General features: G+C 33.5%; 1 protein-coding gene across 1 annotated transcript; it reads left to right on the top strand.

The window, feature by feature from the left end:
• The first annotated feature begins 9173 nt into the window (after window positions 1-9173).
• LOC125191717 (E3 ubiquitin-protein ligase UPL6) lies at window positions 9174-22911 on the top strand. Its single transcript, XM_048089124.1, has 26 exons — window positions 9174-9483; window positions 11585-11682; window positions 11840-11967; window positions 12186-12297; window positions 12566-12746; window positions 14000-14179; window positions 14481-14660; window positions 15548-15620; window positions 15772-15890; window positions 16027-16328; window positions 16439-16535; window positions 17006-17149; window positions 17338-17421; window positions 17545-17631; window positions 17747-17887; window positions 18018-18143; window positions 18596-18694; window positions 19074-19141; window positions 19809-19875; window positions 20446-20616; window positions 20779-20868; window positions 21080-21160; window positions 21846-21919; window positions 22151-22222; window positions 22317-22406; window positions 22492-22911. Exons 1-26 carry the CDS (start codon window positions 9325-9327, stop codon window positions 22556-22558), a joined length of 3090 nt encoding a protein of 1029 aa, XP_047945081.1. The 5' UTR covers window positions 9174-9324; the 3' UTR covers window positions 22559-22911.
• The last annotated feature ends 31 nt before the right edge of the window (window positions 22912-22942 follow it).

Consider the following 22942-nt stretch of genomic DNA (forward strand, 5'->3'; position numbering starts at 1 on the left):
TTTGCCCATTTTTTATTGTGTGTACACGACCATAAAATACAAAAGACTATTGGCTGAATGGAGTATACATCCATCGTAATCATACATGAAATTCTAAGAATACATGAACCTTTTATGTTTCAGTCATATGAATTAAATTCTATTATAATTTCTACATTGGCTAAACTATTGACTTCCTATCATATTACATAGGCAAATTGATGTCATGTAGTATAATAATTTCGTCTTGTGAATATTTACCAAACTCTGTATTTTTAAAAATAGCGAACTAATTAGTATAAAATGGTCAAAAATCTCAACTTATGACAACAAAATAAATTCAAAAGCCATCACATACGCACAAAGAATACATGGTGTGGTTCAAATGAAAATATTGTTAGAATTATGAGAATTATATAATTTCTACATTTAATGCAATAAAGTGCAGGCGTCGTTCAATAAATTAACTTCGTGTCATTTTAATATATTAAATCAAACAAAAAAATACATTCAAGAAAACTAGTCTACCTAAAAAAGAGAATTTATTTAATATGTTACGGACTAATGTCACGCTTCCCTTGTTCTTGTTCCACAAAATTTTTTATATTTTTTTTAAAATAAACTATCATTAACACATTCAACTATATCTTTCTCTTTCTTAATTATTATTACTTCAGTTACATTTTTCTCTATCATTAATTCGGTTCTTTTAAACATACCATTTCATTTCCTCCATCTCCACCCATTTGCTCAACTTCTATTTTTTTAAAATTTTTTTTATTCTTTTACTATCTTTTTCTCCCTCTCCACCTCAATTATTCTCTTCTACTTCATATTTTATAAATCAATTGTACTTAAATCTCACATTCAAAAGAAATACATTAACTCTGTCAACTCATCAACACAGTGTATTAAAAAAAAAGTCAACCTGATGACATTAAAATGTCAACACAGTATATTGAAATGTCAACAAAATTATGTATTGACATTCTAATGTCATCATGTTGACATTTTTAATATACCGCGTTGTTGAATTAATGGAGTTAGCAACTTAAAAAGTTAGCAATTGATCATACACCAGACGAAGAAACTATACTAAATAATACAAATTTCTTATAAAATCTTATGTCATCTCCAAATGTGACAACTAATCCGGGATGGAGCATGAGACAATTGCACACTCCGTAAACAATTTAATACAAATCTTAATATCTAACTGAACTCAAATATAATTAACTAAGAGAAGATAATTATGCAAAAATGGGAAACGAAAGCATAGACACTCGATTCGATTTCAATTCTATCCGAGTTCACTCCACCCATCTACGAGTTCACTCCACTCCACCCACCCCTATCCCAACCCCACCCCAAATTATGACAAAGAAAAGAGCTCAAGTGGTTGCACGAATGGACTTTCTCTATCTCATCATAATAAAGTAAATTAGAAGTAGCTCTGCTTTTAGTGAAAATTAATATTTTACGTATGAACTAGTTTACATCCAAATTTTTAAATGTGTGAAGTTACCTTAATTATAAGCATTGTTGGCGCAGCTAAATATGAAAAAAGAACAGCCATCAAAAAAAAGGCCAAGGCGACATTATTATTGTCTCATCTAATTAACAATATTAATTGGCTGTTTTTTCTTTCTTTTGCATTGTAAAATCTTCTACATTTTTCAACTATGCGCGTAGCCATGTAGCTGTCTTAATTAGTTTTCTTATTAAATTTTCCCCTTTTTATCTTTTTTATTTATAAATTATTGGTGTTTTCATACACAATTTGTCCTCACTACAATCGAGTTTCAAATATTTTCTTATATTATTTAACATGTCTTTAAAAATGCAATCATGCATGCTTCAAAAGGCTTTTCAAACACGAGATTTTAATTAAGACAAAAGTTTTACTATCGACCTTATATTTAGGTGCTTAATTCATATTTAGTTTATTATACTAATATACTGTATGTGAATCAACATATGTAACTAGACGTCCTCATCTAAGAAGTTCGTATATATAATATATATATCACATCAATGAATTATTGACAAACAGAGCAATTTGGGTCCCAATTACTCAAAGGACATTGACCATAGTTTTAGTTTTAACTTTATTTTATTTTATTCCTCAATCCATCGTTAATCTTGCATCATCTGCACTTGTTCTTGATTCACTAGGTGTTTTCTATACAATACCAAATAATATGTGCATTGTACGATGATTATACTTATATCTATTCATGATAGAGTCGTTATCAATTGATAACTAAATTCAATTAAGAACATGATAATTTATTAGTTTAATTGCTGATTAATTTATATCAGTTCTCAGTACAAAATCCGACTGATATTCGAGAATCAGCAAACTGATATTGATTCAGGAATTAATATGTTTTAATGACAACTGATATTAATGAATCAACAAATTGATAAGTTCCTTATAGTTCTCAACTTATCACGACCCAATTGGCAATATACCTGTGGAGTAAGGACTGTGATCAATACAAAACCATTCTTAAACCTTAAACGCCGAACAACATCATTATATGATAACATGTAGTTCATTATAATGAACTAATAAAAAACTTATAATGAATTTCAGATTTTAAAATTATGCATGATGATGCCATTGTTTTAAAATCTCGGAATTCCCTATAATGAACTACAAATAAAGTTGTAATGAACTCCACGTTATTTTATAATGATGTGTTTGGCGTTTAACGTTTATAACCTGTTTGGTATATAATACGATCCATTTAATGGAGTAATATTTTATGTTTAGATTTGTCTCATCTCATGTAATTGAGAAGTCATGAATCATGATTATATTATTGTAGGTGTTATTTTTATGCATTTTACCTGCTCTGTTTTTATTTTTTTTCTGGAACGCATAATTATACACACACACATACATAAATCATTCGAATTTGGTTTAGTTTCTGTAAAACTCTAAGTCAGCAAGGAAGATATCCGAGTAGGTGATAAGAAAATCTATCTGACAATCCACTAAATCTGGACTATTAAGTTGATTTACATTGTCCAAACCCCCAATTTTGTGACATTTGGAATGCAAACAGAGAGTCTACAGAGGGGACCAAAAGCCAACTAATATTTATATTCACATAATCACATTTAATTATGAAATCGTGTCATTTTTTTGCTAGTGATAATGAAAAGGATGTGGTAAATGTAGATGTTTTATTTCATAATCATAGTCAAACATGTAACAATGATGAGTAAGGGTTGCCAACAGCAACCACACTATTTGATCGGATACTTACATTTTACATCAAGCACGATGATGTCCTTGCTGACGTGTTGTTTGGATTTGAGTTACGCGTGGACATCGTCGAGTCAGATCGAATAGGGTCGGGTTTGAGATTTAGTTTGACTACACTATTTCAAATATCTGACGAATTACTTTATTGCAGTGATAGATCTAGAAAACAAAATTAATAGGGCCAAAACTCGTCATCTAAAGAAGGTCATTGCCGACTCGTGAGTTTGGGCTAAGGAGATATTCCCTCCGTCCCACAATAAGAGTCACATTTCATTTTTACCATATATGGTAAATAGGTCTTACATTCTTCCGGAGGGAGTATTTTTCTTTTCGCTCTTCTCTCCCAATAGAAAATATATGACCAATAAAATAACAAAGGCTTCCTACTCAATTATTTCCATTTTCTTCCAAATTAAATTGTTTTTTTTTTCACATAGCAAATCATATTCTATAAAATTCTCAATTTAACATCGACCATTTCTCTTTACGTATCAAATTTTATTCCGTGAAAATCTCACCAATCGATGATTATAAAAATATATAAAGAATCAACGACGTTTAAAATAATACTCTCTTTATTCTAGTTAGCGCGATAATGGATTCTTTTCTAAAGAATCCATTACTCGTCTTAATAAATTGCACATGCACACGTAGACTATATATAGCAAATCTTATAGACCAAAGCTAGTCAAGGTAGAACTAGAGGTAACCTCAACCAATAAATCTAGTCCAAGATTGTCCTAATGAAAATTTGGATCTTCAAAGGCAAATAGAATATGCCAATGTCAAGATTTCACTCGTTACAGCATCAAATTTACTAGACCTAAATCAATAAACACGTGACACATACATTTTTCATTTAAGATTTACCTAATTCAGATCATACAGCTTGGCAATATTTGATGATAAGACAAACAGATTTTTTGATGTTGATGGACTAGAATTCAACATTCAGATTAGATGCAAACTATCCAGATTCAGTGCTACATGTTTTGATTGATGTTTTTCCAAGTCCACGCTTTGAAACGACGTCTCATTAAGATTTGCAAAGCTTTAAATATAAATAATTATAAATGACTTATCAAATCATGCAAACATGTCTTTATTATACTCCAAATTAAGATTTTATTCGATTGATTTACTTATAAAATGTAATATAGAGCACAGAACTCAGAAGTACATTACGGGTTACAAAAAAATATTTGTCACACATGTATGTATAAATATTACTACTAGTACTACTATAAAAAAGATTATCATTTAAAATTCTAAACTATTTTGGTATATATGTTCAAATTATATTATTATGCGTAATCCACGTGTTTTTAGCTTTGAAAAGTTGAGGTGGCTCGTCAAATTGGCATAGTGTACTTCGCATTAATATAGAAATTATAATTAGCCACAAATAAAATCATGATAAAATTATCAAAATTACTGTAACTTGATCAAATTGCACATTCCATGTGGGCTCCATATATGGATTATTTTATAACGATGAGAGACTAACCGGGCACCGACACGTTTCATAGTTGGCTGTTTAATTTTATCCAAAGTTACAGTTTTTCAAAAGGCAAAAATTAATTAAACTAGTAATACTCACAATTTATTTAGTTGGAGTTTAAAAAGAGCTTTCCCTTTTGCTAATCTACGAATGAAATTGCTCCGCTATTTGGATAATTAATCCAGAGTTAATTAAGTTTATTTCGCAATATCTATAGTACTATAGTATGATATTTTTTCGTTTTAAATAGTTCACAAATTGGATCTATTTTAATTCAAAATGATGGTATCATCAAATTTTTACCATCAACTCAATTTTAACTCAATTTGATCAAATTAGTCAATTAAATAGGCAGAATATAGGAAACATCTCATTTTTAGTGGGAATGATGGAGTATTTGGTAAAGTAAGAAATATAGAAAGAAAAAGTTTGCTAGTGAAGAATGAGACTCATCTGATTTTAAGGATCGGCCAAACAAATTAGTCTATTTTTAGAGAACAGAATGAGTATATGTCCTAGCGTGGTCCATTTGAGATATTCGTAATAAAACAATATCCCAAGAGCTACAACCCAACAAGGAGAAAGAGAGAAATGTTTGTTTTCACACTTTTGTAATTAGACTAGAAATTGATGTCTAAACTACTTGCACTCTTTGCTCGCATCCTAAGATGGTTTGTATTGAGTTATCTTACTTTACCATTTCTCCATTTTAACTATTTATTATCATTTTTATAAAACGTGTGAAAAAAGTCAACAGGACTACTAAAGTGGGACTGAGAAAGTACTTTTTAATTATCCAAAAAATCTCGAATAACCAAACAGAAAGTATTAGTACAAATTGAATAACTAAAGATCACCAATATCTACCAATATATCGTCAGTAACAACTAGGGATGTCAATGCAGCCCGTAATTTGTGGGCTGGCTCGAATACCCGTCAAATTTATAGGGTTATGGTTAAACTTTTATAACCCAGAAAAAATCACAACCCGATTAACCTACAACCGCTGAACTAACCCGATTGACATCCATACTAACTAACACGTCCATGTAAATATGATACTCCAACAACAAATAAAAATACAATGATCACATCATCAATATAAAATTAAATACACGTATAATATGCTACCTAAGAAGATTTTACACACATGAAGGAGTTGATGAGAGCGCCAATATATACAAGTCAAACTTTTGGCACCTCAAAGAAAATGGCTATAAATTTTTGCACATTTAAATCGGTAGGTAATATAGCAATATTGTGTTTTTTGAGAAATTTAAAACTTAAACAACATATAGAAATGCATTGGCATAAAAATTGCAAAATGTTGAACTTGTACATGAATGCGATTTATCAAATTAAGATGACGATTTACAAAAAAGAAAAAGCAATCGTGTATGAATTTTATGTGCCTGTTGTTTGTTAAAGCTTGTCCCACTTATGTTCAAAAAGTTCCTATAATTGGATTAGAAATAATTGTCAAGAAAATAAATGGTGGAAAAGTTGCCAAAAAGCAAAAAAATCCTATGTATGAACTCAACAACCAAAAATCGGCGTTCTTCACAAGTGAGACAAACTGTAGGCAAAAAGTTGGTACACAAAAATGTAAGCTGATTCACAGTTGCATTTTGGATAATATAAAACTAATTAGTGTTGTACTATTTTTAATTAATATCTATGTCACTAATATTAAACTACTTAAGATGTAGTGTTACAGTTCTAGAATGTTTGGATTAGTTTACTTTCTTAATCATTTAACATTGCGGGTCTAATTTTACTTTAATTTTATTATATTGGCAGCTTAAGCCAAGTTGCCCGACCATTAAGGTTTAACTAATTCGAAAGTTTGTAACATAAATGTTCTTTATCACTATTAATTACATTTTAATAAGTTTGTGTTTAATTATGAATCAATTAAGCATGCAGGTCAACGACACCATGTAATTGACCAAACGTGTATGGAGACTGAAATAAAATTCCTTAAGCATTTCCTTCTTTGACAAGAGATAATTCAACTTAATAATGAATAGTTTTCTCAAATGGGCTATAACCAAAGTATCAATTAGTGCTTTAGTATTATAATCAGCTTGCATAATTAGTTGTTTTCTTGAGGTGATTTGAATAGTAGAGTGGACGGTTTGATGACTATTCAAATTTCATAAATACATACATTTTCTTTTGAATCCTCACATTTTTATAAACCAGTAGAGTGGACGATTCAATGACTATTCAAATTTTATAAATACATACATTTTCTTTTGGATTCTCAAATTTTATTTACTTGTTTTATTCTTTACAAATTATGTACAAATGACTCTCTTTCTTTTAAAAAGAGTAGTAAAAATTCGCAACGGTGAATAAAACCAAGAGAGAACAAGTCCCAAATAATTATCAAACATTAAAGCTCCTATGCAACACCTTAAATTGATAGTTAACATCAAGACACTACAAACAAAAAAAAAGAAAAACAGTTGAGTTAGAAAAAGGGGATTGGAGCAACCAAGAATCTGGTCATATCGTGAGATCCGACGTCAACTTCTTTTCGACTCTCTTATTTCCCTCCAATCATCTCCATTAATGGTTATGTTGAGAGGGGAAATTTCGTGCGCCACTTTCTAATTCATGATTGAAGCTGTCACTAAGTTCTCACGATCGTGAAAAGTCATTTTATTCCTGATATTCCAGATTGACCACAAGATTGTGTAGAATGGAGGACTTGTTTGGAAAACATTAGTATTAGATAAAGTGTGATATATTAAACTTTAATATATTTTACTATTAAATAACATATAATTATCATAGTTTGTCGCTAGGATATATTAAAATCAGATTAATCGATAGATTTGCTACATTATGGTTTGTATTAGATATATGATCAACTGGAGGTGGTATGTATCACATTATTCGTATGTTATTATAAGGCTTTTGATTTATAAAAAAATCGTGTAGTTTAGGTCAAATAGCATAATTAGGATGTCATACATATATTATACGCACTCATAACTCGTACACAACGAATAGTTTTGTACAATATTTATCTAAGTACGTCTAAATAAAAACCAATAAATTTATGAAAATAAATTTTCATTTGATAAATGGAGTACTAAATAAGAAGAACGTGGAATTAGATTTAGTTTGAATGAAATATTTATATTCAAAAAGTTATGTGCAAGTTGAGGCATAATGCATGCTAAGATGGTCACTCTCAATTCCTCTACAACCCCATTATTATAACAAAATTCAAAGGGTCAGTTGCAATGTCAAACCAAATCTCATTGGCTTTCCATTTTGCCAATTTTGGTTATGGTCAACAACACACAACGAAACCTAGGAGTTTGTTGTGGAAAGCTAATAATATAGTCATATATTTTGACATCATATTATGTATATGCATGTATTTTTCTATGAATATTGAAAATTTATTTATGGCGCAGCATGTTATAGAAATACTACAATTTTCTTTTGCAAGAAAACCTAATTACAATTTGACATTCAACGGTGGGCTTAACTCCACTTTGTATCATGGTTGCTTTCCATCCTTTGCTTTGTTATCAACAATATGTATTTATTTAGTTTTGAATTTTGTTCATCCACACTAAAAGATTAAAAATAAAATAACTAAAAGATTTCTCCAATTGACAACCTTTTTTTTTCTTGTTTTGATTTTTCAAAAAGAGATGAGAGTGTATATCACTCTACAACTCATAGGATGTGATAATGTGTGGCAAATAATTTTATTGTGATACTTTCGTAACATGTTTGATAGAGTAAATTTAAATATCTGTGATACATAGTCGTTTATTAATTTAATTATTTTAAATTAGAGTGTTGGATAAGTCCTACTCAGATTGCAGGCTAATTGGATTGAATTACAATCGAATAAGAAATTTACAACATAGAAATCTTAGAATTTTTCTATTTCAGGACATGGATCCCACAATCCACTAACTCTAATTTCACTATTTTTTCTCTTCCTCTCTTACTTTACTCACTTTTCTTTTCATCTTTCTTACTTGACTAATTCTTCTCACTTACTTTAGTAATTGTGCATTAAAACCTGTGTCGTTTTAAATATTTTTATTTTTTGAATACAGAGAGAGTAATAACCTTTTTTTATACTAAATGCGCCATTGAGATCGATATGCGAATTTCGAGCGGGATTAACATCCTAACTTATATTCTGCTATCTATTTAAACATACAATAAATTAACTCCTAAAAACAAATTTTGTACTCCATTACCATTAATTTTGGGCTTCACTGATATTGGGCCGAAAAACTTATTGGGCCCATTAAAATATTAATAGGCCCACACAGAAAAGGATAGACTAAATCTAACATTTGATGGGCTTATTAAAAGCAACAATTAAATGCTACAGTTTAAAATGCAACTTTTCTATGAAAATGAAAACAACTGTTGAATCACTGTAAACTACTCCACGTTTTTCTCTATACCTTTCTTCGGACTAGGAGACTTCGCTTGATTTCTTCATCAACAAGTCTAGCTTGTGCCTTGTGAATTAGGGTTTTGGATTGGCGGAGACCTGAATTTGGAAGAGGAGGAAAATATGTTTTTCAGCGGTGATCCGACGACGCGGAAACGGGTGGATTTGGGCGGTCGGAGCTCCAAAGAGCGAGACCGACAGAAGCTTCTGGAGCAGACGCGATTGGAGAGGAACAAACGCCTATGGTTGCGCCAGCAGAATTCGGCTGCTCTGATAATTCAGGTTTTTCTCATAATTATTTATTTTTAATTTAATTTTTGGTGCTGTTTGATTGTTCGTGGGCGAGTGAGCTGACTGGTGGCGCAATTGCTGCCTTTTTTTCGAATTGTGTGGGGGATATGTGGTTTTGTTCGAATTTAGTGATTAATTGCGTGAATTAGAATCTCAGACGATTGAATATGTGGTGCTTCTGTGATGTTCTGAGTTTGAACCATCTGGACTGGAAAATATTGAAAATATTAAGGTTTATGAGCGTAGGTGCTGACTTTATGTTGTAGGATTGGTGCAATTCTTCCTTTATGTTTGTCGGAATTGAACTTCACAACTGGAAATCTGGAATAAGGAATACGGGATGATTATGTGATGTTGAGTTTGTGAGGTAGGATTAATGCAATTATTCCTATATATTTGACATATTTGAAATTCACAACTGGAATTAGGATCACGGCCATGAGAACTTCCATACCTTTGATACATTATAGCTTTCAACTATTTATGAGCGAATGCAGCCTTTTTAAGAAAACTAACATTAGGAGCTCTTGTTAGAGGCACTGGTTTTAATTTTCCTTGATTATTCTAGTCTCGTTTGAAATTATTTCGAACCGAATATAGTAGAGAGTCTAGTGACTCCTCATAAAGAATGATGGATCACCTGTTGTGCTTCAGTCTATTCATTGGGAAAGAAGCTAGTATTTTCCTAGGTAAGGTTTATATTGTCCTTGTCATTGTTAGAAATATTTTCCATTATATAAGCAGGCCTGTGCATTTTGCGCTTTCATAGTCGAATTTGTCTTCTCCTGAGAGAATCTGACATAAATGTGGTAAAAGGTTTATTTCCTTTAAGAATAAGATATGTTTAGTTCCTTGTGAAGGTTCATTGCATTACAAAGTGATATAATTGTCTTTGTGATACGTGACCTAGGGCCTGGGCTAAAATTTAGCTTTTAGTCAGAAGACCCTCTGCTCTTCTAATAGTGTCTGTAAACTATTGCAAATCCCCTTCTCATCACTCATGCTCAAGTTTTGAGTACTTTTCAAACTGAAAAGAATTAAATAATAGTACTTCAATTATTTCTTGTTAGGCTAATAGTACAACAGGCTTAACAGGATGTATAATTTTCATGTCCAGTGTATGTGATGTGTAATTTTAGTGATTTGCATCAGTATGCAACAAGCTGCATGTAATCAGTTATCAGACATAGACGTCAGTTCTTATCTTACCTTAGGGTTATAGTCATCTTTCTTTAATACATGTCACACGTGTAATACAAACCATGACTATCATTAGTTTCTGCTGCAAAGTCCTTCATGATAATACTTTTCTCTTTGGTTATTCAAATACGTTATCAAAAAATTGATATGGTGTTAGTGGTGTTTCCGATGGAGAAACCTTAAGAATGAATATGTGGTTGCTAGCTGAACGTGTTATAAAGTCCTTGAGTGGAACTCCATTCGTATTGGTGTATACTGTTCTTATAATGGACTGTAAAATTTTGTGGTCCCATCCAAATTACTGTTCTTATTTTCTATTTTAATGTATAATCCCTCACATGCATTCTCTTACCATAATTACTTAAATAATGCTCACATATTGTACAGCTTCTATCATTTATGATTTACAAAAGACAGAAAGAAGAAAAGTGTGGCTATTGTTGTATAACTAGATAAAATAGTGATGTATAGCAACATCTAATTTAATTCTGGAGATTGGATGTAATTACAAAGAGCTAGATATTGTTGTATAACTAGATAAAATAGTGATGTATAGCAATATCTAATTTAGTTCTGGAGATTGGATGTAATTACAAAGAGCTAGATGCGTGAAAAACCTAAAGGTTATTTCTCAACCTTTTTCTGCAGAGTTAGTTTTCTTCCTTCACTTACCAATTAGTGAACATTATTATTTCTTCTGATGTTTATACTAATAAAGTTCGAGAATTGTTTCTGCTAATTCTGTTTCAATTTATCAATTATGATTTTACTTGTATCTGTCTTCTCATCTCATGGAGATCAATGTTAGTGTATCCAAATTCTTGTTTGAAATGAGTTCTTGTGACTGTAAAGTCCAAGAGTTTTATGGATATTGACTAATTGTTACCCGCAGAAATGCTTCAGAGGAAGACGGGTGGTCGAGGGTGAACGTTCCAAAGTCCGTCATAAGTTTTTCCTGAACTATGGGCAGTATTGTCAAGATGTTAACAGGTGCAGAATTGTATTAAATCTTTGCCTTGAATGTCTGTCCTGAGTATTAATTCAGTTGTTATTTTCAGTTCAAGTCTTATCTAACCATTAATGTTTCTTGTTCTTCTATTGCATTCATCCTATGTCCGTCTCTTATTTTTCTTATCAATCTTTTCAGGCAGTGCTTTGGACCAGATTCAGATTTTATCTACCAGTTTCTTTTCTTCTTTAACCCGAGATATGTAGCTGATTTTTCCGCCCTTGTGGAGATATGCCGATTGCTTCTAGAGTTTGTTCGTGATAGTGGTGTGTTTTCTTCTTATCCTCACACATCATTCTTGATTGTCTCTATTATTAAATGCTTATTTGCTTGTTTAGTACCTAGTTTTGGTGTTCATGCAGCTCCTTGTTTTTCATGAATTGTACTGATTTTCAGTTCTGCGTTTTTGTGTTTTGAGGTTGGTTTTGCTATTTTCAGTTAATAGCTTGATTTTACCTACTTAGTCTACCTGTTCTTACTGCAGGTGATGCGGTGAGCCTCTTTGCTGGCATGGATTACTCATCCAAGCATGCTCTGGTGGAGTACAGGGTTAAAAATCTTGCTTATGCTTGCCTTCGTGCGATCTATGAAAATAGGTTTGTTACTAGGAGTCCTTTTAATTCTTTCACACAGCAGTTTGTATTGACTCTTGAACTCTTCCCATTTTGTCAAATATATGAGCGTCCTATATTCTCATCCTTCTGTCTCAAGCATTAATGACGTTAGTTTATGTGTAAGTCAACCAGAATAATTACCTAATTGGTGAAAATCACATTTTCAGGTCTTTTATGAATCACAAGATGTTGAATTAGGCTATTGACTTATCTACCTTAATTAATGAGTCTATCCTTTTGATCTGAATAGGGATCGTTTGAATGATCAGTTATTTTCCACACCTGAGAAGTCCAATCAATCAGCGAATGTATTACTAGATGCTGTTATTTCACTGATTGATCCAAAGCTACCTTGGGCATGTAACATACTATGCTATTTGTCAGATAGAAACATGTTCTCCATGCTCAGAGAAATTTTCCTGCTGGTGAAGGTAATCAGCATGAATTTTTCTGTTCTTTAATTACATGTGGTGTAGGTTTTGCTTTATGTAGTTTATCCTACATTTCGGTCAATTAATCTTTACAAACACAAGTAATTTGATATCTATTCTTTTTTGGTTGTACGTGTGCTCTCTTTTGCAACTTGTAAGCAAATTTGTGTAATGTAGAGGTTCATTGATGAAGTCTGCGCATTTGTTGCATACTGTAATGTGGGTTTGGGATTATAAATTTATTGACCAACTTAGAATGTGTGACATTTATTAATAAAATAATAATTTACTTTAAGAAGAGAACTATGCAGTCCTGCACCAACAACTTTTCATTAAGTCACCTATTGTGGCAAATGGTTTACCACTTGAAGAGTAACAAGAGTTTAGAACTGCAGTAAATTGAAAAGGATTCTTATTCACTCTACAGTAGTATGATCTTTTCATCATGCAGAATAGGAGCATTTTAGATGTCCCATAAGCTTAATCTCCATGAACTTGTATATAGCCTAGATAAATAATTACATTAATATATCAATATCATGTGTGCCTCTTCTTGTTGGCGGAGTAAAATTTGATTAGGTTCAAAGTTTATGTCCAATAATTTCCAAAAATAATGTTCTGGACTTTGTTCATAACTTCATTCTGATATATGCAAAGATGTTCCTTATCATTTATAGAACTGAAAATTTCCTTACCCGGGTAGAAATGGGAAATAGTCATTTTGTAAGTACTTCGTCAAAATTAAATATATAATTCCTAAAAAGGTAAATATATTAGGAAAAAAAAATCTTAATTTGCATAGTTGGATCTGTATATATCGATGCCAACTTTTGAATACTATGTCTATAATTCAATTCATGCTTGCATTTGGTAAACTTTTTTCAAGTTGAGTCAAAGCTGAATTCCATTATTGTAAATAAAAATTTATAAGTTGGGCCATACTTCGCTGAAGTTCAAAGCTTTCCGCTTAGTGGTAGCCTGGTAGGTGAACTCTGTTATTACATACATGGAATTGAATGGCTAAGGAAAACATAATTTTAGTTGAATTGATTCCACTAGCTTTTGTTGTGCTGGCGATGAAACTTAAAGGGTACGTTATCATCTCATTATATAGACATAGCAAGGTGCCTGGCATTTTTTTGACTATTTGCTGCATGAATACTGAATAGTTGGTTACATATACATGCACCATGCAGATTTTATGTCTTGAGTGCATACCAATGAGCAACATTGACAAGCTTTAATCTTTGTAGAAAAATTTTTTGCAAAGCTCTACGGGGACTATCTCTTCATTGGAGAGCCTTCTTGCCCTTATACTTTCCCATGTTGATCAAGCATCTTGTACATGTTCAAGTAGTGATCCTCGAAGGAGCTTCTCATCCCAGATACTTGTGGTTCCTTTTTTGTGGCGGCTGTTCCCACACTTGAAAGAGGTAGTTTCTACCTTCTTTACCTCTTAGTTTTGATTTTTCGCTAGTACTTCCTCATCCATCCGAGACATGATTCACCGAGTTACATGCAGTCAGTATTTAGGTGAATGTGGTTTAGGGCCGAGTCTAGTGGCTCTCTGGCTCTGGAGATATCAACCCCTTGCTTTATACTTGGTTTAGTAAAGTAACTTTTAACAGTTGTTTTCACATTGTATATGTTTTCTGTCTGTGCAGTTTAATTATTGTTACATTTCTTATTTGTGTTTTTGATGACTATTTGGCTAACTTAATCTTACATATTCAGATTTTTGCTGCACCACATTTGAGTCAACATTATCTTCATCAAATGGTATCATGTGTGAAAGATCATACCAATGTTCTGCCTGGTGATATATCAAGTGATTTTCCCAGTTATGCTTGTCTTCTAGGAAATCTGTTGGAAGTTGCTGGGGTTGCTATTGCTCAGAATGGTTCATTTGCTTGGGTAAAGTAACTTTCCTTCTTCACCTCAATGCTAAAAGCTTTAATAGATGTTTTTCAGTACGTAATATTGTCAGCTGCTATTAAGTGTTGGCATTGGATCTCTGAATCTTTTATAACCATTGGTGGCATTGCTGCATTTGTTATGGGAACTCTGTATGCTTTCCTCTGCTCATAAAATATTCTGCACACAAAATTCCTCCTGTGTTTTACCTCTGTTTATTGTATACATAATTCTCAAATGACCCATTCTTATAATGATCACTTGGGGGGAGGGTGTTAGAGAAAAGAAGCAATGGAGACGAATCTGTTGTCGACAGTCAGACAGCGTTTGTGAGGAAAAGTAATAAAAATATGACTCTTTTCTCATTGGAAGTCCGGATAATGCATTCAATACAATACTTGACGAAACATAAACTCCTCTTCTAACCTCAAGGAATACTTATAGAAGCAAATGCAATAATTATGAAATAAAGATAGCATGATGCCACTTCCTCTTACCATTTAAAAATTGCCACAGTGTTAACTACACCTAGTAACAGTCCCTGTAACAGACGGTGACAGCTCCACTTTCTTCAACTTAATAGCCTACGTAACTTTGTTACAGACAGGAGGTTGCGAATCAGAGGGGGTGGACTTGTCCTGAACTATTTTTTCTTATAAATCACCGATCAACAATTTTGTTGTTCTTGCCACCACCTTGTGAGTTGGAGCCATACATTTACATCTGCCATAGTTTGGTTGTCATTTTGCTTAGAATTCTGTATCATTGCCTTCTTTCTAGCTGATGGAAGTTGATTGCTCTGATTTGTTTTTAACCCCATCCCTCAATTCTGTGGTTGACTTGCACGTGTGGCTCTGAATTCATGGCTTTCGATCTCTATCTGTCAGGCTATAGATTTTGCTACCGTTTCAACATACTTAGTCCAAGCACTTCCTCCTCTCCGAACATCAAATCAAGGAGGTACAGATCTGTTCTATTTTCTTGGCAGAGTTGAACCTTTTATACAAGATACTAGTACAGTAGTACTACAGTCATTATTCTATTTTAAGTTACATTTGTTTTTCTTATATAAATGAGCTGGTCCATTATAACATTTTTCTCCATAATTCAGATTCTTCCATGAATGAAGATGAAATGCTGGTTGGTGATGAGCTGTCACAAATTACTTTGAACAGGGACCTGGAACAGCAGATATTTAATGCTTTAGATTCTCGATTTCTTCTACAATTGGTACGCTAGATGTTTTATCTTGTGTAAGGTCAGATACAATAATATTATTTTTGCTTTAGTTTAGATAACATGTTTACTTTCTGTTTCTCCCTCCATCTCTCGGTCTCGCCCTCTTTTTTTGTCCTACACCACACAGATTAATGCCTTATTGGGTGCGCTTGTTCCTACAAATTCACGTAAAGGCAGGCCTGATGACAAAGAGGTGGCTGCTGTTGATGCGGCTTGTTCTTTTCTGCACGTGACTTTCAATACTTTGCCCCTAGAGCGGATTATGACTGTGCTAGCTTATAGGACAGAGCTGGTTCCCATCCTATGGAATTTCATGAAGAGATTGAATGAGAATAATTCATGGTCTTCTTTGTCTGAACGGTCAGCTTATATGCCTGCCAATGCTCCTGGTTGGCTACTGCCTTTAGCAGTTTTCTGCCCTGTCTACAAGTATGCATTCATTTTTGTTGATTCCGAAAATTCTGCAATGCATAATATGCACCCAATTATATTTGGCTTATTATTTAAGTTAAGTTGATAACTTATTGCTTGTGGATTAGGCACATGCTAACGATTGTTGACAATGAGGAGTTTTATGAACAAGAGAAGCCACTGTCGCTGAAGGATATTAGATTGTTAATCGTCATCTTGAGACAGGTAAATGCTGTACCATCTATTTTTTCCGTACAAAGCTTCATTTAAGTTTCTAAGTCGTCTAGCTTGTTAACTCAAACTTCTACATATCATGTCACTTAACTAAGATACTACATAGGTATAGTGACCAGTAATGTCACTTTAGAACTATGTCGTGACTCGATAAACAGTTGTTCTTGCTATATGAGCCATGATACTATGAAAGGAGACAAACAGATCAGTGAGTGCAGCAACTTCCATACTCTGGATTTTCTGAGCCTTAATAGTTATTAGTTTCATCGTCCATAGAAAATTTAGTTTCTGCTTATTTGATCATTTTCTGGAGGCTTTTGGAGCCTTAGTACCACTAATACTTTTAAAGAAAAATAACCACTCATCAGTCATGAGTCGTGTGGTTCTATAGTATATTTTAGTGCTTTAATATTCTTATTTCATTTGTTATAAGTTAACTCAATATTCATTCCTTTGTCTAGGCCTTGTGGCAGATTCTTTGGCTTAATCCAGTGGTAACACCTGATTTCTCAAAGTCTGGTGATGGTCCTTCTGCTATGAAGAGGCAGCCCATAGAATTTCTTCAACACAGGGTTTGTGTGGTTGCTTCTGAGCTCATGTCACAGGTACATTAGGTTTCATGCTCAGAGTTTTACAGATTTTAGGAATTTTTTTCTTTACCCATTTTTATTGATTCCGGGGTTTCTCAAGTGTTACTACACTTGAGTGTTTCTGTTAGATATATCTTACTGTTGTTGTGCATGTGTAATTATATTGTGCTCATATAATCATTCTGAACCGAAATTGTTTACAGTTGCAAGACTGGAATAACAGACGGGAATTTACCTCCCCTAGTGACTTCAATGCAGATGTTCCCAGTGATTTATTTATGTCTCAGGTAATATATTGTCTGTCAATGATGTTGGATACAATATTAAAATCATTAGTATTTTATTTTTATTGCTACCATCTCCTCCACAACTACTTACTGACTGACCAATATTGCGATCAATCATCTCAGGCACTGACGGAGAATACACGGGCAAATGACATTCTTAAACAGGCTCCTTTCTTGGTACCTTTTACAAGCAGAGCTAAAATATTTCATGTGAGTGTGTTGTGCTATGTTTCCTTTTTAGATTTAATGTAGCTTTGATAGATGTTGATAAATATTGTAGAACTATGTCTGTTTTAATCCACCACTTGATATTGACTTCCTGCAGTCACAGCTAGCAACTATGAAAGAGAGAAATAGTGCTCATTCAATTTTTACCAGAAACAGATTCAAAATAAGAAGAGATCATATATTAGAGGATTCCTTCAGCCAATTAAATGCATTGACTGAAGATGATCTTCGGGGAGTGGTAAGTCTCTATATATCTCTGCATGTTGTGCCTGTTTCTCTCGGCAACATATGCTCAACATTATTAACTTTTGCATTATTGTCTGATCTAATGCCCTTTCCTATATAATCTTCCTGTTCTTTTCATCCAGATCCGTATAACTTTTGTTAATGAACTTGGAGTTGAGGAGGCTGGTATTGATGGTGGAGGTATTTTCAAAGATTTCATGGAAAACATTACTCGGGCAGCTTTTGATATCCAGTATGGACTGTTTAAGGTTGTGAATTCTTCATGATTGAGAGATTTTTTTCATCTATGTTACTATTTTGATGTGCTTGTATTCTGTATACGTCAATGTATGAATTTAGCAGCCCAACTTTTGTACTTATGCTATACTAAGATGCGATTTGACTACTCTCCAAGTAATAACACTTATGATTGCCTGAAGTGGCAGTAGTGAATGAGTGGTAACCATTAACCAGAAAGTCCTCTGTACCCTATTTGTTTCCTTACGTATTTAATCAGAGTTATGCTTATCTTGGCCCTAGGATGATGTAACACATGAAGTATAAATTTTTAAGCTAACCAGTCCGAGAAATTGATGTGCCTTTGCTTGCTTTTTTTTTTGCTTACTTTTTCTTACATACCTCCCCTTTTATATGACACGATCTTGTATTACGTGGTACTTTCTATCCTCTTATTCCATATTGAGCTGGCTTGCATGTTCAGGAAACTGCGGATCACCTCCTGTACCCGAATCCTGGATCTGGACTGGTACATGAACAGCATCTTGAGTATTTTCACTTTCTCGGAACTATTCTTGCTAAGGTATTAATGGTTTCATGGCTTGGATTGCTAACATCACACTTAGTATTTCCTGATTGCTGATTGTTGTTAACAACGTCATGATTTTTGCTCAATGATAAGAATTGAGTTAAGGAGTTACTTTACACGCTCAAGTTGTGATGCCTAAACTAAAGTTGACTGAGAATTGATGTTCTTCTGCTTGCTACTTGTCATTACTTTCTTTCTTCATCAATATTGATGTCTTTTCCTGTTGTCTTTTATTTCATGTAACTTTCTTTTATTTTTGTATGTATTCGATTAGTTACCTTACTCACCTGGCAAAATGCTCATCAGTGTTCCAGTGAGTAGATTTACTTTCACTTGTGTTTTGGCGATATGCTGATACAAAATTTGCTTTTAGGCAATGTTCGAGGGCATTCTGGTTGATATACCATTTGCTACATTCTTCTTGAGCAAATTGAAGCAAAAGTAAGTTCCTGCTCAATGGCCCTGTTGTAGAATTAGTATATATGCAATATACTTGTTCTGCATACTTAATAGCTATGCTTTAGTTCTAATTGATGCGGATTCATGAGTCATGAATGTATGAAAAGACAATTTCCCAGGAAAGAAATCCAAAAATATAGGGAAGTAGGGCATTTGTGATCGAAGGTTGAACCTTCTAAATATGTAGCATTTGGATGTTCCCTTGTTCAAAATCCGGTTAAAGCACTTTGCTGTCAGATATCCTGCAGCATTTTTAGGCTCTAAATCTCTGTTAGAGTGTTTTAGCAGTAGGTTTAAAGCTTACCATCTGTACTGAGGTTGTAACTTTATAAGCATGAGGGTGTGCATGTCTTTGATATAAAAGGGTATATATATAATTGCAAACATGTGGTTCTTAGATCTGGGCTAATAATTGGCTTCTGCTGTCATGGGATAAGAAATACTGGCTTTATTGGGACCCATTAACAGCAACTATATTGCCCTGCACCTTCATAGCACAATTTTGGTAGCTTAATAGTGACTGCTAACATCTTTTTGCAAATTTTTCATATTCCACTCTTGAAATGTGGATTCATAGTCTCTGAACTTTTTATCAGGAAAATTATTCTTTGGTGTGTGATTCAATATATTGAGTAGCTCATTTTTTCAGGTATAACTACCTAAATGACTTGCCTTCCTTGGATCCTGAATTGTATCGCCACTTGATTTTCCTGAAGGTAATTTCCTTAACACCTCCTTTACTAATAAATATCATGATGTATTACCTCATGCATTTCTAGTAACAATGAGTTCACATGCTCTTTCTCCTTCAAAAACATACCCTATCTTTTGTACCTAGTAGTTCAAGTAAATACTACCCCAATCAAGTCTTAAACAACAGGGAAAAGATGTAATCATCTGATCTTTGAAGACTTTGCCTGAATGATAGTTGCACTATTCTAGCTGGAACTGATCATAAAGCCTGGAAGATTTGCAAAATGGTTATTTTATATAAACTGACTCCAAATATGACGAGGGGTAGCGGAAATTTTATTAAGAGATGCTAAAGTAGAGATAGAATATAGGCTTCCAGTGGCCTCTACTGTATGCTTCTTGTCCTTCAGCTGCTTTTACAAATAATGGAAGTTAAAATCACATTATAAGAAAAAATCTCTTGAAACGCACAAAACCCCTGGTGATGGATATGCAAGGACGTATTCCCTTAAGCTTGTACACGTGTAGTGTTTTGTATCAAATTCAGTCTTATTTATGTTTTTTATAATTTCATGTTTTATGATGACTTGCAGAACTATGGGGGTGACAAAACGCAGTTAGAATTGTACTTTGTAATCGATAACAATGAATATGGTGAGCAAACAGAAGAAGAGCTGCTTCCAGAAGGAAAAAGCAAACGAGTTACGAATGAGAATGTCATTACTTTCATTCATCTGGTAGCCAACCATCGGTTGAACTTTCAGGTAGATGCTTCTTGGATTTGGTCTACAGCTCTTTATTTATATCCATGTCAAGCCGTCCAAAAGTAAAAGAGGAAATTACGAAATATTTCCAGAATAATAAGATCAAATTGTTTAAAGCTCGTCTTGATATCAACTTCTTCCATTCTTGGGACTGTTGTGCAGATACGTCAACAAAGTTCACATTTTTTGAAAGGATTCCAACAGTTAATACCAAAAGAGTGGATCGACATATTTAATGAGCATGAACTTCAGGTAAACTGAGTTTATGTATTGCTTAATCTGACAATAGGGTTGTTCTGTATTCATCTGAAAATTGTTTAGCTTTGGTTTAATTGGTTTCTTGCTGATTTTTCCATGCTAGAGGAAAAAAAAATATATTTGTCATTGGTCACAATATTATTCAGTAGGAAATTTCATCTTAGCTTCCCTAAATGCTTGTTTGTTGTTGTTGTTGTTGTTGTAGCTTCTAATATCTGGTTCAGTAGATGGATTCGATGTGGAAGATCTTCGAGCTCACACTAATTACACTGGAGGCTATCACGAAGTAAGTTTTTCTGGTTCCACTTCAACTATTTTGATTCTCTCATTATGTTTACCTTGTCATTTAATTCTGCAAACTGCGCATGAAAACCCCCCGCTGTTATTTTGTCTTCTCGAGTGTTGAGTTTATGCAAAGAATGTTGATAGTTATTGCTCCCTCCGTCACAGAAAATGATGCACACTTCTTAACTTTCATTTTCTCGACCACCTTTCCTTCAATCTTTACCCTCATTTTGCATACCTATTTACAAGAAGGAAAAAAAAACATGGACCACCATTATGTACATTTTACTAACATAAAAAACAACAAAGTCGGACCATTTTATTACTCACAAAACACACTAAGGTGAACTATATTGTGGGATGGAGTGAGTATTGTTTTCTTTGAGATTTGTGTTCTTCAATTTGAGTTTTACTCATGTTTGTTGTTGTATTCGTAGGAATAGTACCTACTGTTCTTCCAAATCTTGCGGTATACCTATATTTCCTCTTTGAACAACCAATTTCATCTACAGATGTATATACACACATACACACTTTTGAAAGTAGTTCCCAAATATGCTCTGCTCTATTCCCATTCCTAATGGGTGAATTCACTCTAAAGATTAGTGTTTGTGTCTGCTGGCCTTTATATTTGTCCGTTGTCTATTTAACTGTCTAACTACTTACTTCAAAATTATTATTGTCAGGACCACTATGTTATCGAAATGTTCTGGGAAGTAATTCAGAACCTTAGCTTGGAAAATCGGAGAAAACTTTTGAAGTAAGTCTTTCATCTGATCCAGTTTAGAAGCATTATTTAACGTTTGCTATTCTGTAAAGTCGGATGTAATTTATGTTAGTGTATATGAGAATGCATAAATATCGAACTTTAATGGTTGAAATCTGACTACTGCAAGTTATGGTGAATTCCATTGGTCAGTGACCATGTAATTATACTTGCTGCATCTATGTTGTGGCATTAGTAACACTTTCTCTTCATCTCTGCTCTCAGATTCGCAACCGGATGTTCTCGCGGGCCTTTGCTTGGATTTAAATACTTGGAACCTACATTTTGCATACAGAGGTGGCACCTTTATACATTTTTCCTATAATTAGTCCATCTTTTTATGTGCAATTTTCTTATACATATGCTTATGTTCCCCTCTTTTCTCCAACAGGACTGCTGGTAATGCATCTGAGGAGGCTCTCGACCGGTTGCCAACTTCTGCTACTTGCATGAATCTTCTCAAACTTCCTCCATATAGAAGGTTTGTATAAGTTCAGCCGCGACTCTGTTAAGTTGTTATTGCTAATGACAAGGGGTCTTGTTTAATGGTTATTTTGTTTGTTCAGTAAAGAGCAAATGGAGCAGAAACTAGTATATGCTATAAACTCTGATGCTGGCTTCGACTTGAGTTGATCGAGGCAGATTACCATCCAGCAAAAAGATTGCTTTCAAGCTTTCCTAACAAGCTCTCAACTCACTGTAAACTGTCCAACAGAAGAGACAGTTTTCCGTGGAGACAGCCACACAACTCCGACTCAAAGGTAATGAGTCACGCTCTGCTACAACAGTACTGTAGAGTTCAACCACACGCGTTTCAGGTGGGGATTGATTGCAATTTTAGCGAGACGTTGTAGATACTACCATTACTGTATAAATATGGCTGGGGGAGAATCAGTTGTGTATATTTTGGGTATTGCAGCAGGACCTGCGCAAGTGGTCCTGTTTGTAAACTGTTTTTAGTGCAAGTAATTTCAATTTGATATCCATCTACACAGTGAACCATATTATTATATGCAA

This window comes from Salvia hispanica, chromosome 6 (genome assembly GCF_023119035.1).
Source record: "Salvia hispanica cultivar TCC Black 2014 chromosome 6, UniMelb_Shisp_WGS_1.0, whole genome shotgun sequence".
Classification (NCBI taxonomy): Eukaryota; Viridiplantae; Streptophyta; class Magnoliopsida; order Lamiales; family Lamiaceae; genus Salvia; species Salvia hispanica.